The sequence below is a fragment of the Astyanax mexicanus genome, chromosome 7 (genome assembly GCF_023375975.1).
Source record: "Astyanax mexicanus isolate ESR-SI-001 chromosome 7, AstMex3_surface, whole genome shotgun sequence".
In the NCBI taxonomy this organism is placed as follows: domain Eukaryota; kingdom Metazoa; phylum Chordata; class Actinopteri; order Characiformes; family Acestrorhamphidae; genus Astyanax; species Astyanax mexicanus.
Window position 1 is genome coordinate 16,992,901 of NC_064414.1, and position 16,882 is coordinate 17,009,782.

Below are 16,882 nucleotides of genomic sequence, written 5' to 3' on the forward strand. Positions count from 1 at the left end.
CAGGCCAAGTATTTCTTAATATCACAGTTCTGGCGTGAGATGTTGCACATGCACATTTCAGGCCTGTTTATAAACGTACGCGCTCTTTATAAATGAGGACCCTGATCCGGTCAAAATACATTTTACCATCTTTGTTGGTATTCTGTGTCTGAAACGGCTGAAGCGCTGCCTACTCAGACAGGGTTCTGAGGCAGAAATGTACCCAGTCATATCTAAATCCAAGTTTAATAATGTAGCCTTCTGATTTATTGGGCAAAAATACTAAAAAAAAGAAGAAGAAAATGAAAAAATAATAATAACACCACTGATCATATTTAGCAGTAAACTGTCTATTCTTTAGATTCAGATACAGAGACCTTTATCCTCACTGACTTGTAAATGTTATCATGTGGTTAGAATGGAATCCAGTCATTATTTTTGACATTTCACTCTCAGCTCACAGCCCGGCTAGCTCAGTCGGTAGAGCATGAGACTCTTAATCTCAGGGTCGTGGGTTCGAGCCCCACGTTGGGCGAAACTTTTTAAAAGCCCACAAGGAGGCGCTCAGTGATTACTCTCTTCACAGTGCTCTCACTGCTCTTATACATCACAGCACTGTTTCCCTGACAAAGACAAAACCCAAAAGCACACACTAAATTTACTTTTATTCTCACCTTATCATTTATAGTTCGAAATAATCTAACCTTGGTGAAATCACCTTTTTCAGGTCCCAGATTAATGTTAAAACAGGAGTCAACAAAACTTTGACCTCAATATAATAGTTCTATTAGAACAGAGAAGTTACACGTTTTAACTGCTATATAAAACCTCAGAGATGATGTCACAGGCACTGATCAATTATTTTTATGGGGGTTAATTAAATTACATTACGGGGTTTAATAAGCTTGTGGGTGAGTGTGAAAATTGCAATTAATCAAATGTATATTAAAAAAATCAATATTTAGTTAAAATGGACAAACATATGATTACAGTAGCAGAAAATTTTTTGCATTTTTTATGGTCATTAAAATTGTATTGTTTATCATAATGCAAAGACACTTGGTTTTATTAAAGGTCTTAAAAGTCTATCTCAATAATAGTTTGAATATTATTTAGTTTACAAATGTTAATGATTTTTCAATAATTCATTTAAACAGTAGAAGTCTGTATACTAATTTTGTAGAAATTAAAGAGTATTTGAAATCACTTAAATATAAATTTCAAGTGATTGCTATAAGTGAAACTTGGTTAACAAAGGAAAAGGATGCTGATTTTGTGTTAGAAGGGTATGATACTTTTTGTGCAGATCGGATAAATAAAATTGGTGGTGGAGCTGCACAACAACAGACAAACACAGTCTGCTTAAACTAATACAACACAAAAATTATATGTTTGCATGCTTTTATTGAACACAACATGTTAACATTCACAGTTAGGGGGGAATAAGTATGTGAACTCCTAGGCTAATGAGTTCTCTAAGAGTTAATTGGAGCCAGGATATAATGAAATCGGATGTGTTGGTTAAAGCTGCCCTTCCACATAAACACACAACAGTTTTGAGTTTGTTGTTCTTAAGAAGCATTGCTTGATGTGATTCATTCCTCGCACAAAGGAGCTCTCAGAAGATCTACATTAACAATTGTTGAATTGCATGAAGCTGGAAAGGGTTACAAAAGTATCTCTAAAAGCCTTGATAATCCTGTGTCCACGGTAAGATGGTCTACAAATGGAGAAAGTTCAGCACTGTTGCTACTCTCCCTAGGCGTGGTCGTCCTGTAAAGATGACTGCAAGAGCACAGTGCAGAATGATCAATGAGGTGAGGGAGAATCATGCAAGAATCATTCATTGCATGGGCCCCAAGTCTGCTAAGTAGCTTGTGCATGTCCAGCCCTGCTTCTGCTGCTTCTGATAATGTTAGCATCGCTAAATTTGAGCTGGTGGAGTTTTAGGTGGCGGGTTTGTCTGTATCTCATTTTCTTAATTTGATTTAGCAGCGGGACCAGGCTATAATCAGAGTCGGTTTAGACTGAGAAGTGGATGGTGATCCTGTTGTAAAGTAAGCCTACTCAGTCAACTCAATTTTTTTTAAGCAGCTCCTGTTCATGTCATTCCTTTCATTTACTTTTTCTTTTTTGAGAGCCACTTCTGTACTCGTCTCCCAATCAAAACAGACAGATCAAACCCATTGTGTGATAGTCAAAAATTATATGTATGTGTTGTGGATAGCCAGAATTTAGTACAATACTTCATGTTGGTAGTTTAAAGCAGTTTTATAAACTCAGCTCACTGCCTCTAAATTGTGTGTTTTCACCGGATCCCACTGATCAGCTAATAAACAGTCCAACTGAGTTTATCTGTTCAAATCCCGTAGTCCCCTGTCGACTTTAACTCAATCATTATGTGTATCCAGCAGTGTATTAGACACATCATACCACCAATTACTTTATTATCCGGAAGTACTCCTGAGCTGTTTTTGCCTGCTAGAGGAATATTAAATAAAGATTATTAATTTTGTAGGCCCCTTAGAACTGAAAAAGGTAAAATAGGTAAAATCGGGAAAGGTAAAATAACAAATTAGAAACAAGTGAATTGTTTACATTATTACATTGCTACATGAAATCCATTGTTGATGTACAGTTTTGTATACTTTATTGAGGAATGTACGGTGGCCGAGAAAGCCCAACGCAGTGCAAATTGAAAAGCGCTGCAAAAGCACAAAACACATCCATCAAAATTACAACACAGGCGCAGCAAATAGAAAAACGCGCTGCAAATAGAAAAACGCGCTGCAAATAAAAAAACGCGCTGCAAATAGAACCACAACACAATGGAAGTGAGTCACAACACAACGGAATTTTCCCGGGGGACCTTAAAAGATACTGTACCAGCTAAGCTGCGTCTTCAGTAACGTCTCGGACTTCACTATGTGTACAGAGGACAATAAGTGGCAAACAAGGCGTTTTGTGAAGCAGAACTTTTAATAATATGCACACAACCATGGTAATCACAGGTAATAAACATAACTTACTTTTCAGAAGCTTGTTTGCCACTTATTGTCCTTTGTACACAGCTGGTACAGCATCTTTTAAGGTCCCCCGGGAAAATTCCGTTGTGTTGTGACTCACTTCCGTTGTGTTGTGGTTGTATTTGCAGCGCATTTTTCTATTTGCAGCGCGTTTTTCTTTTTGCAGCGCGTTTTTTTATTTGCAGCGCATTTTTCTATTTGCAGCGCGTTTTTCTTTTTGCAGCGCGTTTTTCTATTTGCTGCACCTGTGTTGTAATTTTGATGGATGTGTTTTGTGCTTTTGCAGCGCTTTTCAATTTGCACTGCGCTGTGCTTTCTCGGCCACCGTAGGAATGGATTCTCTGATGGAATATATCTGGTCCATGTCCTTTAGTAAAAGCTCAGTTTGCAAATTTGTTCAATTTTAAATCCATTGAATAAAAAATATAACATGAGAGTGCATTCCTGCCACAAAAGTGAAGACTTCATGTAAATATCTAGAAAACGTTTTATTAAGGCTGTATCATAAGAATTACATGTGTAGGAATGTCCACAACATTTCAGTGTCAACAAAGGTAGGCCTTTTAGATTCTGATAATCTAATTGTAATTTGTAAGTGGTTCACAGGTGGGTATTTTAGATTTCTTGTAAATCTGTCTTAAAATGTAAGGGATACTGAACCTCAGTTGGGCTGGTGAGGCGACTCAAAGCGGGCGGCAGAAATTTCCCTTATTTTTAAATTCAAAACTTGACAGGTATGGTAACAGACCTCGCCCATATGCAGCAGCAACTACACAGTGAAATAGTCAAACCGTCCCAAACCAACCAATCCTGAACTCACAAAGTGTTTATCTATAAAATGGGCCAACAGAAAATAAAACTTTGTAAAATAGATAAATAAATAAATGTGACCAATCAGTGGGCCCTAATCATTGCATGGGCAATCCAAGGTTGCGGCCTAGGGTAGCCTGGGCGTTAATCTGCCCCTAAGCAGAGGAGCCGTTGCAGGAGCTGTTCGTAGCAGCCTCAGCACCCTTCCTACAGCTTGGACCCAGCACACTGGACTAACGTTGATGAATAGATACGAGCATATTGGGCTAAAATGGACCTGGAATCTTGCCAAAACAAAGATGCAAATGTTGCACAGTCAGAAAGACAACACAAACGCCAAAAAAGGTGTTTCTTTTCTAAAGCTCTATTGCAAATGGTAAGTTGCAAATGGTAAGTATGTATTGAGAGAGTAGCTGCTGTATTCTCCATCTAATGGTACTGTGTTTTGTTTTACTTGTAAATTATTTGAGAGCTGTGTGTCTGTGTTTACAGGAGGCTACAGTAACTGGAAAAATGCATCCACACACTTGACTGAGCACAAAATTTCCAAAAGCCATAGAAAGGCAACAGTTGCATTAATTATGCATTCCGCTGATAATGGTTCAACTGATTCTAAACTAAAAAGACAGTTTGACAGTAAATGTGAATACTGGAGCAATGTTTTGAAAAGAGTAATTGCTGTGGTAAAGTTTTTAGCTGAACTAGGGTTGCTTGTTTGTGGACAAAGCGAGACATTTGGACGCCCTGACAATGGGAACTCAAATGGGTGTGCTCAGCCAGTTTGATTCCTTTTTGAGGGCAAACAGAAAAGTATGGCAGTGCTAGCAGGAGAACCCCTTCATACCTCTCTTCCATGACATGTGCAGAATTTATTGAACTAATGGGTCAGTAAGTGCTCACAGAAATTATTAGTCAAATAAAAATATCAAAATATTTTGCAATCAGTGTTGATTCCACCCTCAATATAACACATACTGACAAGTTGACATTGATTATGTGATATGTGTCCCCCGATGGTTGTATTGAGGAATGTTTTCTGAAATGTTGCAAATTTCAAGCAGTGTTGCCAACTACTCAGTAAGGAAAGTAGCTATTGGCTGTCCTAAAAGTCGCTAGAAGTCGCTAAATTACGTCATCGCCTAATTTGCATAATACATGTTTTTGAAGCTGTAAAGGATTAGGGTTGTGGGAGAGAAAAATTGAGTAAAAACACCATAAATATGTTAGAAATGTTACAAATGAACAACTTCTGTTGTTTTTTTAAATAGGACGTCACTTTTTTTACATAACTTCATTTTTACGTGAATTACATAAATTAGTTGTTTGCCATTGTTCTTAAATGTTATTAAAAGAGCAGCCGGAACTGTTATTCTATGTTTTTTTAATTTTTTTTTTTAATTTGTTTGTTTTATTTTTATTTTTATTTTTTACATTTTCTTAAGTTTTCTTTATTTTTAAACATATCATAGACAAATTGTTCAATGGTTCAATAGATATTTGGCTTTGTTTTATTTATTTATTTATTTATTAGCTTTGTATTTAGCTTTGTTTTATTTTATTTTTATTTTTTTACGTTTTCTTAAGTTTTCTTTATTTTTAAACTTATCATAGACAAATTGTTCAATGGTTCAATAGATATTTAGCTTTTAATAAAGAGGCAGACACTGTGGAGGAGGTGAGTGACAGGCTATGTGGTGAATGAGGTGAGTGAATGATTGAGACTGTGTGAGTTAAATTAAGGGATTTCTGTTCGTGTCACACTGAAGACACATTAATATTTATACTTCTGCTCTGTAAATACAGAGCGGGGTCAGTCAGCGGCGGCTGTGGGCACGCGCGATTCATTTACAATGTGTTGGTGGAGCGGTGTGTGAGAGTGTGAGAGGGGTCTGCACTGTGAGTGGTGTCTGCACTGTGAGTGGTGTGGGCGGGGCTCACGGCAGCGCCCGCTGCAGCGCGGAGGACAGTAACTGAAGAGCGCGTGTTCATCTCAGAGTCGCCAAAAGTCTCCAATAACACCACAAAAACTCGCTAGATTTGTCGCTAGTCGCTTTTTTTTTTTACAAAAAAAGTCGCTAAATATAGCGACAAAGTCGCTAAGTTGGCAACACTGCAAATATCACCATTCTATATGTTGTGCAGTTCGGGTCCTCGCGTCTCTGCCTTTTATTAGTCTGAATGAGGCCAGACAGCATTTAATCAGCTTTAAATCAATGTTTCTCTCACTGAGTGAATTTACAGAAATTGCAGCTGAATCTTCCCTCGGAGTAGGACCCGCGCAGCCAGCTAGCTAAGGGTAAAACATACTTGCCCATGCATTCGCGTAGGCAACAGGCTTCGTTGTGAATGTGACTGAGAACATACTAGCATATGTGCAACGCGTGTAACTGGAGGCTTCCACTAGAGGGCAGAACGTAGAAAGGGATTCGGGATTTACACAATAGCCATTTCTCAATGCACAAGTACACACGTTTGGACTTTTTTTATTATTAACAAACGACAATATTCAAAACTAATCAACATGTACAAAAATATATCTTTTAATAACATCTTACCTCCCCAAACATCACACATAAATATGTCACATTAATATTGGCATGTTAAACAACTAAGAATTAAACCAAAACAGTTCCATGTATGTTCAATAATATAAAAAAAAAGAAAAAAAGGAGAGAGAACTAATCTAACAGAGAAAGGTGATAGTAAAGCTTCCTTGCATGGGGTCTATCGATTTTCTCCAAGGAGAGCCTCAAAAGCTCTAATTCCTGTACAAATATTGACCATAAAGGTTTTGACTTTCCATATTTACATTTATGTATATAGTATTTTACCAATATAATCATATTATTAACAATTTTGTTTTTAGAAATGTATCCATATAAAATAGAATGAGAGGATACGGGGTCTATGTTAATGGCCTTAGTTTTCAGGAGGCTGTGCAGAGATTCCCATAACGTTTTTACAGGTTGACAGAGAAAGAACAGGTGTTCTGTTGTTTCGGGTTCATTACATATATAACAATTATCGCCATAAATTTTAAATCTCTGTTTTATAAACTCATTTGATGGACATATATCATGTAGAGTTTTAAAAATGAATTTCTTTAAATGTTGGTGGGAGAGCAAATTTTTGAAATTTTGTTAGTAATTTTTTATCATGGTCTTTCTTTTCATAATTTTCCATGAATTTTCTTCTTAATATACCTGGATGCACTTGTTATTGTCTTAAAAAACTGTTTTTACATTTTTGATTCAATAAATCCAAACCATTAATCTTGATATTCTGGAGTTTAGCTGTTATTTTGGTTTTATTATAGTTTTTCACAAGCTGAACAAATTCCTTCGGTATCCTTCTTATTATCTTGTCATAGTCTCTGTTTGTGCAATTAACATTATATTTCCTTATAAAACATATTTATACATGTTGCCATTATCGTCCAACAAGTGACTTACAGACCAAATATTTTTCTCCATCCAATTGTCCATGAACATAGACTTCCTTCTGTGAAGAACAACCCTGTTATTCCAGAAAGGGGCATTATGAAGACTGAAATTGTGTTTATATGCCAGTTTCCAATTTAGTAATACCTGTTGGTGAAAATCAGATAATTTCACAGGTAACTTACCTATATCAAAGTCATATCTTAATAGGAATTCAATACCAGCAAATTTGCTAAATATTAAAGAGGGGACAGCAAACCAAATTTCGTGACTACTTCTCAGAAAGAATTGTATCCATTAAAGTTTTAATACACCATTCATTATTTCAAAATCTTATTACTTTTATACCTCCATCTTCATAACCTTTTCCTACACTTCCTTTTTTGATATAGTGATGTTTGTTTCTCCAGATTAAGTTTAAGTTAAGTTTATTGATTTCCTTGATAATTTTGGGGGGTATGGATAAGGAATATGCAGGGTAAATAAATCTTGATAAAGTCTCCATTTTGGTGAGTAAGGTTCTACCAAAAATAGTTAAATCTCTCTGTAACCAATTGTTTAAAATCAATTTGCATTTGTTTAAGTTATTTTTTTAAATATTTAATTTGACACTACTACCTTCATTTTTTGTTATCCATATACCCAGGTACTTAACCTCCAATTTGACCTTTATATTATATAGCAGAGTTTGAGAGCAATCATGGAGACACATCAATTCACATTTCTCTAAATTTAGATTTAGGCCTGAGGCTTTGGAATATACCTCTTCTGTTTGGATAGTTAATGGAATCTGGTCTTTATTTTTTAAAAACATAGTGGTATCATCTGCAAATTGACTTGTGATAATATTTTGATTCATGATTTGCAAACCCTGAATACTGGAGGTTCTTATGAGGATGGCTAAGAGCTCTGTAACAGTGATAAACAGGAGAGATAATACACTACATCCTTGCCTAATCCCTCTATTTATAGAACATCATGGACATGTTCCTTCTCCTAATCAGGGGCGGATCTAGCCATTTTGGGGCCCTAGGCAAAATATAAACAAGGGGCCCTCATTCTTGAAACACACACATAAACCAAATAACTAGAGATGGAACGATCGATCCGCAGTGTATCGGTATCGGCCGATTTTCAGCCAAAATACGGTATCTGCGATCGGCAGATATTCTTCTGATTTTAGTCGATCTGATTCAGGAGTTTAGGGTTAAGCAGTTAATCAGAGCTGTGTGTGGATGAAACTGGTGAAACCGGTGAAACTGCTCGCTTACAGGAAGCTGCAGTTCCTCAACCAACCATTAGCCGGAGCTGCAGCAGCAGCACAAGCCCCGCTGTCTTCTCTCAGTCAGAGCTACAGCCCAGCCACGGGCTACAGGCTCAGCTCAGCCAGTCTGGAGCGTTTTTTTTTACAGTTTTTTTTTTCATCTTCACCTACAAGTTCATCTGTGTAGGAAATAAAGGTTTTAACCCCACTAACCGGATAATAGGGTGATTCTCATGAAGCTGCAGGGAACATGTCCATGACAATTTTTTTTTTATCAATACTTAATTCATAAAAACTCTGATATTGTGTGTAAAGCCAATAGGGAGTACTGTATGAATCAATTGTTTTCATCATCATATACAATTATTTTTATATAAATTAAATAAAAAATATATATGGAAATTCTCATTACCGTTATGTGTCCGTATCCCTTCTTTCTAATTTTAAGTTAAACCATATAAAACTTACTAAGCATATAAAATAAATAAAATAGGGTAAAGTCATTTAAAATATCTATATTTATACATAATATAAATATTTTTTGTGTTGAACAAAAAAATGTACTTGATTTTAAACAAAATAACTGAACAATTTTTTTCTCATTACCGTTTCATGATTTCACCCCCCTATAAAAATTATACTGTGCCTTTAAATTGATCAGCTATCCCATGATGCATCACTTCAGAGACAAGCTTCAAAATGGAGATAAGGTGAGTTAGTCACTCTTCTCTCCCTTTGAGAAATCAGTGCTAATATTGATAAAACTGTCCTCAGTTACACTGTCTATTATCATTACCGTTATGGTTTAATACTCATTACTTTTAAAAATATAAAAATAAATTATTGCATGAATATTATCACAATACAAGGCTTTGACATCTTGCAAAGTTATAGGTTGTTAGCATATTAGCATTTTTAGTTATTTGTGAAATTAGCCAAGAGCATCTCATTACCGTTACTCAATATTCTCATTACCATGCATTGTGAAGGCCATACCGGTAATGAGAACCATTGAGCTGGTAATGAGATTCTTATGTAAGACTGCTAAAAGAGTCATTTAACAGAGTTTATTTGATCATTTATGGTAATTGATTATATATATATAATCAATTACCATATATGATCATATATATATTTAGTGTTAATGTGTATATATATATATATATATATATATATATATATATATATATATATATATATATATAAATTAGATAGATGCATTTACTGTGTATATAATGTATTATTTTGTCATTGATGTTTTTACTCTTTTGATTAGTCTAATGATTATATTCATTTTTTGAAGACTGACAGAGATTGAACGCAAGAAGGCAGCAGCAAAGACTAGAGTTTCTTGAAATTTGCTTGTTTTTCTGGTTCCATGTTTTGTTACACAATTGCCTTAACTAAGTTTCATTGCCGTTACATTTATTCTCATTACCGTTATGGATCTAAAATGTTACATTTTTAAAAATGTTTCACATCTTATCATAACTTTTCTTCATTTTACTATAGTATAGCCCTTACCTGTTGTCCACATGAGTTTTTGATCAAACATATTCTAAAATCATTTCCATCAATTAAAAAATTAAAATATATATTACAAATGTTGTATCGGTAATGAGAGTTGCTCATAAATAAATTAAATATACTATAAATAAATTAGCAAGATCAAAGTAATTGTCAAGGACTGTGCTGTTAAGTTGATGGGATATGTTGTGGAAATATGAAATTAATCATCAAAAAATGTTTGAACCGTTGATCTAGCTTCGTCATTTACTGTAACGGTGATGAGAATTAGTCTGGATCATGTAAGATTCAAATGACAATTAAATTCTATTTTTTAAAAATCATATGAAAAAATAATCAATATAGTAAAATACACATTCTATTTAAGGTTCTCAACTTGAAAAAATGCTGCAATGAGGTGAAAAACTTTATGTTAATGTGAAGGTCTTCATGAGAATCACCCATTTAGTAAAATTATAGTTTTATCATTAAAAAAGCACAGCTTTATTAAATAATATATATATATATATATATATATATATATATATATATATATATATATATATATATATATATATATATAATATTTTTTTATCAAATACATCACCACTTAAATATTGATTAAGTAGATGAAAGTGTAAGTATAAAAAGAAAAGGTATATTTTAATTATTACACATATAGTTCAAGTACACTTTTAATATATTTAAACAAACGACTTTTTCACAAGGGTATACACTGCATTTAGTTTAGTTTACAGGGAACATTTAATTGTTATGTTTAGTTATTCACAGTTACTAACATTAGTCTTAATATTATGTTCGCTCAGACAAGACATCACCTTCACTTTGAACGTTCTAGAACGCCGGGTGTGACGTCACGTTATTATTCATAAGCACGCGGTTTCTGCGGGCGTGTTCTAAGGCATATGACGTAATGCAAGGGCGGGGCCTCCTGTTGCTATAAAAACGCGTTCCAGCGTGAGTGTCGTCATTCGAGGCTCCAGCGCTCATCAGTCTACACTTTGAAAGCTTCTCGGTTCTGTTAAAGTTGTCCAGGATGAAGAAATTCAAATTCTTCCTCCCAGCTAAAGAAAAGCTGCAGGAAGAAGCAGGAGCAGCATCTCAGGAGGATCTGGTGATGGAATTTATGCCTGAGGAAGAGATTGAGCTGATTGATCTGGAACTCCCGGAGGAGCAGGAGGAGGAGTCTCTGGATAAGAAGGAGGAGCTCGACCTCCTGAAATCTGTGATGGAGGAGGATGAAGAGGAGCAGATGCAGAAGTCTCCGGAGGAGTACGAACATGAACTAATGGAGTTCCAGCAGGCATACACATTGCAAATGCAGGAGCTCCAGGAGAAGGAGACAGAATTAATGATGAAGCTTAAGCAGAAGAAGACAGAATTAGATAAGATGCTTCGGCAGAAGGAGAAGCTCTACATCCTGGAACCTGTGATGGATGAAGATAAAGAGGAGGAGTTGGAATATGAAATGATGGAGATGGGGGATGATACGTTTCAGCAGGCAGCCAGAAAGAAAATGCTGAAGCTCCAAAAGAAGGAGGCAAATATCATGATGAAGCTTCAGCTGAAGGAGGAGAAATTCCTAAAGAGGCTCCAGGACAAGGAGGACAGAGAAATACAGAAGCTTGAGAAAAAAATGTTGAAGAGGCTGCAGAAGATTCAGGAACAGGAGGAGAAAGCAGCAGCTAAGAAGAGCACCTGCACCGCCAGCAAAGAGAGTAGCTTCTCCAGGGCCAAGAGAAGACTGAGTGGGTTGTTGAAAAAAATATTCTCCAGAAAGAAGTAGAGGGAGAGGAGGAGGAGGGGTAAAGAAGAAGCTCAGGATGAAATATGCTGAAGCTCCAGATTTAAAAGGAAAAAAGATGTTAATCTTTATTAAAAGGTAGAGACGCAGGAAGAGACAAAGGTGGAGCTCCAGGCGCTGAACCCGTGCAAACAGTGCCGGAGACCGGGTCGCTCCAGGTGTTGAACCCATGCAAACAGTGCTGGAGAGCGTGTCGCTCCAGGTGTTGAACCCATGCAAACAGTGCTGGAGAGCGTGTCGCTCCAGGTGTTGAACCCGTGCAAACAATGCCAGAGAGCGGGTCGCTCCAGGTGTTGAACCCATGCAAACAGTGCTGGAGAGCGTGTCGCTCCAGGCGCTGAACTTGGGCAAACAGTTCCAAAACTTGTCATACAGTGTTTACCAAAAGAGTTTATGAAGTTCTAAGCGTTACAAAGCGTTTGGAACACCCACACGGGGGGGGGGGGGTGCACATCGGGGGATTAGCTCAAATGGTAGAGCGCTCGCTTAGCAAGCGATAGGTAGCGGGATCGATGCCCGCATCCTCCAATCGCACCTTTTACAATCATTTACAAATAAATCAGATCTAATGTTTCTGTCAATGCGTTAGAGATACAAAAATGATTACTGATTCGGCGTTCTTTAACTATCTGGGAGAGGATACAAACAAGCTCTCAGGCTGAAACGCCACACGTGACAACATACTACTATATAATGCAGTACAACACATGGCCATCCTGCAGCTTTATATGGGTGTTGAGGTCCATTGCGTGGATATATGGGGGATTAGCTGAAACGGTAGAGCGCTCGCTTAGCAGGCGAGAGGTAGCGGGATCGACGCCCGCAACCTCCAATCACACATAGTGGAGTTCAACTCCCATACAAAGCAGTGATTTCATCAGGTCGTTAGAAGTTCAGGACTACAGTTTTCATTCCTGTCATAGACCGACTTGTTACAGAAATGGATCGGGGGTATCAGGCATACAGTAATATGAGCTGACAACGTCACATGATTTGCGAATCTCTGCAGCAAAAGAAATACGCAGATTCATTATTTCAAGAAAATGTGCATACATCAGCAAGAGCACTTCTACAAATCCTAAGTAAAAAAGAAACCAACCTGCAGTCCATTTTTCCAAATGTTGACATTGCTCTTTGAATATTTATGACCAACGCAAGTGGTGAATGCTCACTTTCAAAATTAGAACAGGTGAAAAAAAAATGAGGTCAATAATGGATTAGAGCAGGCTAAATCACCTGGTCCTAATGTCAATAGAGAGTGACATTCTTCATAAGTTAGATTTCACCAACTTAAGTGAATTCTCTGCAAATAAGTTAAGAAATAAAACAATCTAAAGGTAGCAAGTTTGTTTCCTCCTGTGTATTAAGCATTGATTGCGTTCCTGTTATAACTGAAAGCGATACACAAGTGTCTAACAGGATGATACCTGCTAAATAGGTGAACTTCAGATGGACCTTGAAATTGGTGTGTTTTTTTATCAGTGTACAGATCTACAGTTTAATATTACTGCAGTTTGTTGCATTGCTGGCTTTATTGCATGCAAACTAGCTAACTGAAGAACCAAAAAATAAGGGCTAAACACTTAACATTATGTCTGAATTTATATACTAATGAATCCCTAAATTGCCACGGATTTATGTATTTAATGAATGCTACTCTAGAATAAGGTGTAGTCCTCAAAGTTTAAATATATGCTAGTTTAAATATATGCTAATAATTTGATGCTAACTAATTCCCGAATAAAAGCTTGGTTGTATTAAGCTAGACATATACAATGCCTGGCCAAAAAAAGTCGCCACCTGGGTTTAACTAAGAAAATTATCTGGGGTTGCTGCAGGTTATTCAATCAATGGATTTTTTTTGCCTTGATGGCACAGGCAAATTCCAAAATGATAATATCAGGATTCATGGGGCTGGAATTGTGAAAGAGTGATTCAGGGAGCATGAGATCATCATTTTTACACATGGATAGTTCATCACAGACCACAGAGTCCAGATCTTAACCTCATTGAGAATCTTTGGGATGTGCTGGATGGAGAAGACTTTGTGCAGCAGTCCGACTCTACCATCATCAATGCTGCTGCAAGATCTTGGTGAAAAATTAATGCAACACTGGATTGATATAAATCTTGACATTTCAGAATGTGCGCCGCAATCAAAGCATGTGAGCTTTTTTTTTTTTTGGGAGTGTATAACACTTCCAACAACACTTTGTGGTGCAACACAAAATGCATGCAAGGTAGTTTTTTTTCACCTTTTACCATTAAGTAACAGACTGTGTCAAAATAAAACTCACAAAAACATATGAAGCAGTAACACAATATAATTTGTAACTCAAAGAACATTAACTGATTGAACCACAAGTTTTGTGATCTGTAACATAATTGCAAAGAACCCAAAATACATTATCCACTATTATCCACCATGAGCAAAGACAGGAAAATAAGTGTTTTACCACATCAGGGTTTGCTGGTCCTTGGCAGGGCCTCATCCAGCGTTGTGTCAGACCTGCTCCTTGCGCCTGACAAAGAATGATTTATCTTTCCAAGTACTACCTTACTGTTTTAATAAATTACTGAAGTTCTGGGGAGAATAATGTTATGTTTTATTTATTTTATAAACACATATATTTAGTTAAGTGGCAAAGACACATGACAGTGTTGTACAACCTTTAGGAGCTTGAACAGTTTCCTCATCAGGTTCCACTGTGCAGGGTTTTGACTTTTTCTGTGGTCAAACACTCCACAATCTCCACATTAGAGGTGGGCGATACGGGAATTTTGGTATCGATCCAATACCAAGTAAATGCAGAGCCAGTATTGCCGATATCGATACTGATACCGATATTTTTTAATATTTAAGCTTTATACATGCAAATGATCCAAAAATCCAGGATATAATTTTGCCAAACATTGTAAGTGATAGCAAAATACTTTATCACAATCAACATTTTTTGTTTAGAAACAATGGAACAGTAACAAAACAAAGTCTGCCTTAACATTAGGAAAATATATGTCTTTAAAAAAATAAAATAAAAATTCTACCCTCACTAGACATCTTTTCTAATTCTAGACATCTTTTCTAAAAAAAAAAAGGAATTGTCTTTCTTACAGTGCAGTTCTTTCAGTTTTTTTCTTAAATTAACAGAGTGTAAAAAAATATCACTCAACACAAATCTCCTGAGGTAGATTCGTGTCAACTCATGGAGAGCGCTGAGTGGGCGGGGCCAGGCTGAGCCACGTGACGCAAGAGACCAGAGAGTAGACTGTGGTGAATCTTGTGCGAAGCAGTCAGTGCCTGCGGCAGAGAAAAAAGCTTGAATATCGATATTTTTACACGAGTATTGCTCAATACCAATACCAGCGTTGGTATCGATATTATCGATATTTGGATCGATCCGCCCACCTCTACTCCACATTACTGTCTTAATCACTGTCCTCCTGTAACTAAGGTATTGCAGAGGCAAAAAAATACAAACACCTTACAGAAATTACATTGCCACATTTTGCACAACAGTTAATGAAGCTGTATATGCAAGGGCAAGTATGTAACAGGTATATGGTAAGATTTTAAAACAATTAAGCTGTTACTGATGTTACACTTATGTTTAAGAAAAGTGGTGAGCACTTTCAACATAGGCTCCAGTTTCAAAGTATATTATGCATGGGCAGAGTACAGAGCCACAATGCCTAATCTGAGTACATTGCAGGAGGAATTGCTGAGAGCTAATATTATCCTTGAATATTTAACAATTTAAATAAAGATATAGTATAACAAAAAATCCTTTACTGGTAGTGTATATTTCAACAAGAATTTTACATACATGTGTTGACCGTGGTTGCTTTCTATCTTCAAAAAAAGGGGGCTCTGAATCACCCAATTCAGCAGACACAACAAACATATCTTTTTTTAGTAAACAGGAGTATATTTTAAATCAGTCAATTAAAGAAATAGGCTAAATAATAAATATAAAAAAAAATCTCGGCTGTCTATGGGGACATGCAGTCGTTGGTGGTAACCAATATTGTTAAAAGAAATTATTTTATACTTACCTGAGCATTTCCTGCAGTCTTTTGAGTAGAAGAAATCTGTGGAGCACCGAACTGTGTTTTGTCTTCTTCTTTTAAAGCAGACGTTAAACACTTCTTTAATAAACTTCTGTTACCGAGGTCTTGTTTGAGTTTTTCCCCATTGTGAATGCGGTGTCATGGAAAACACTACTGCTAGACTAAACAAAAATAACATACAAGGGTAACACCACTCAGAGATTGCCTACTTTGCTTCATCACTTAAATATAACAATTTTGTGCACAGCTGAAATAAAAAAATGAACACAATCAGCTACAACCAAATCTGGTGTGCTTTTCCCAAAACATTCACAATTCCAAGCAGTTTGTACACTCATACACAAGAAGGCTGCTTATTTACCATGTTAAAACAAACTACATCACGAACCGCTAGCTGATAGTGCCCTGGGTTACCGGAAAACTCAGGGTTCCTTAGTGTAGCTTTCATTTTTTAGCGAGAAACCATTTACCATGCTCCATATTTGCAAAATCTTAAAATGTTTATTTTCCAGGAACAATATATTTCATATAAAACATTCGTAAATTGCATTAAATAATTTTATAAATGCTATGTATAGGCATTGAATGTGGTAAATTAGATTTTATTTTATATCAGGAATTTAATACTTAATAATATTTCATCTACTCCTGTTATTAGCCTTTGGAATTTTTGGATAAGAATGGGATTATGTATGAGAATCAGTGGAGTTGATTCAATGTTTTATTAAAAAATTTTATTGTCACGCCACAGAGTACAAATGTACATGTGAGCGAAAAACTTGGGTTCCCACAAATGTGCAAAAAACAGTATTTACAACACATAGAATAGTCAAATAAAATATAATATACAGATAACTTTACAATATCCACAATAACAATACACAAAATAACTTACACTATAGACATACTGACAAATGGTATTGCATGGAAATATGTGTAATAAGTAAATAAATATAAATAAATA

General features: G+C 36.1%; 1 protein-coding gene and 1 non-coding gene across 2 annotated transcripts; both read left to right on the plus strand.

The window, feature by feature from the left end:
- The first annotated feature begins 441 nt into the window (after positions 1-441).
- trnak-cuu (transfer RNA lysine (anticodon CUU)) lies at positions 442-514 on the plus strand. Its single transcript has one exon. It is a non-coding gene; the product is annotated as a tRNA-Lys (tRNA).
- A 10,518-nt stretch (positions 515-11,032) lies between these two features.
- Positions 11,033-12,278, plus strand: LOC125802995 (golgin subfamily A member 6-like protein 7). The gene is made up of 2 exons (XM_049481650.1): positions 11,033-12,008; positions 12,097-12,278. The coding sequence occupies exon 1, from the start codon at positions 11,083-11,085 to the stop codon at positions 11,830-11,832; it is 750 nt and encodes a 249-aa protein (XP_049337607.1). The 5' UTR covers positions 11,033-11,082; the 3' UTR covers positions 11,833-12,008; positions 12,097-12,278.
- Positions 12,279-16,882: the final 4,604 nt, after the last annotated feature.

Excerpts from the sequence above, each read along its gene's own strand:
- LOC125802995 (XM_049481650.1), top strand. The coding sequence starts at position 11,083 with ATGAAGAAATTCAAATTCTTCCTCCCAGCTAAAGAAAAGCTGCAGGAA.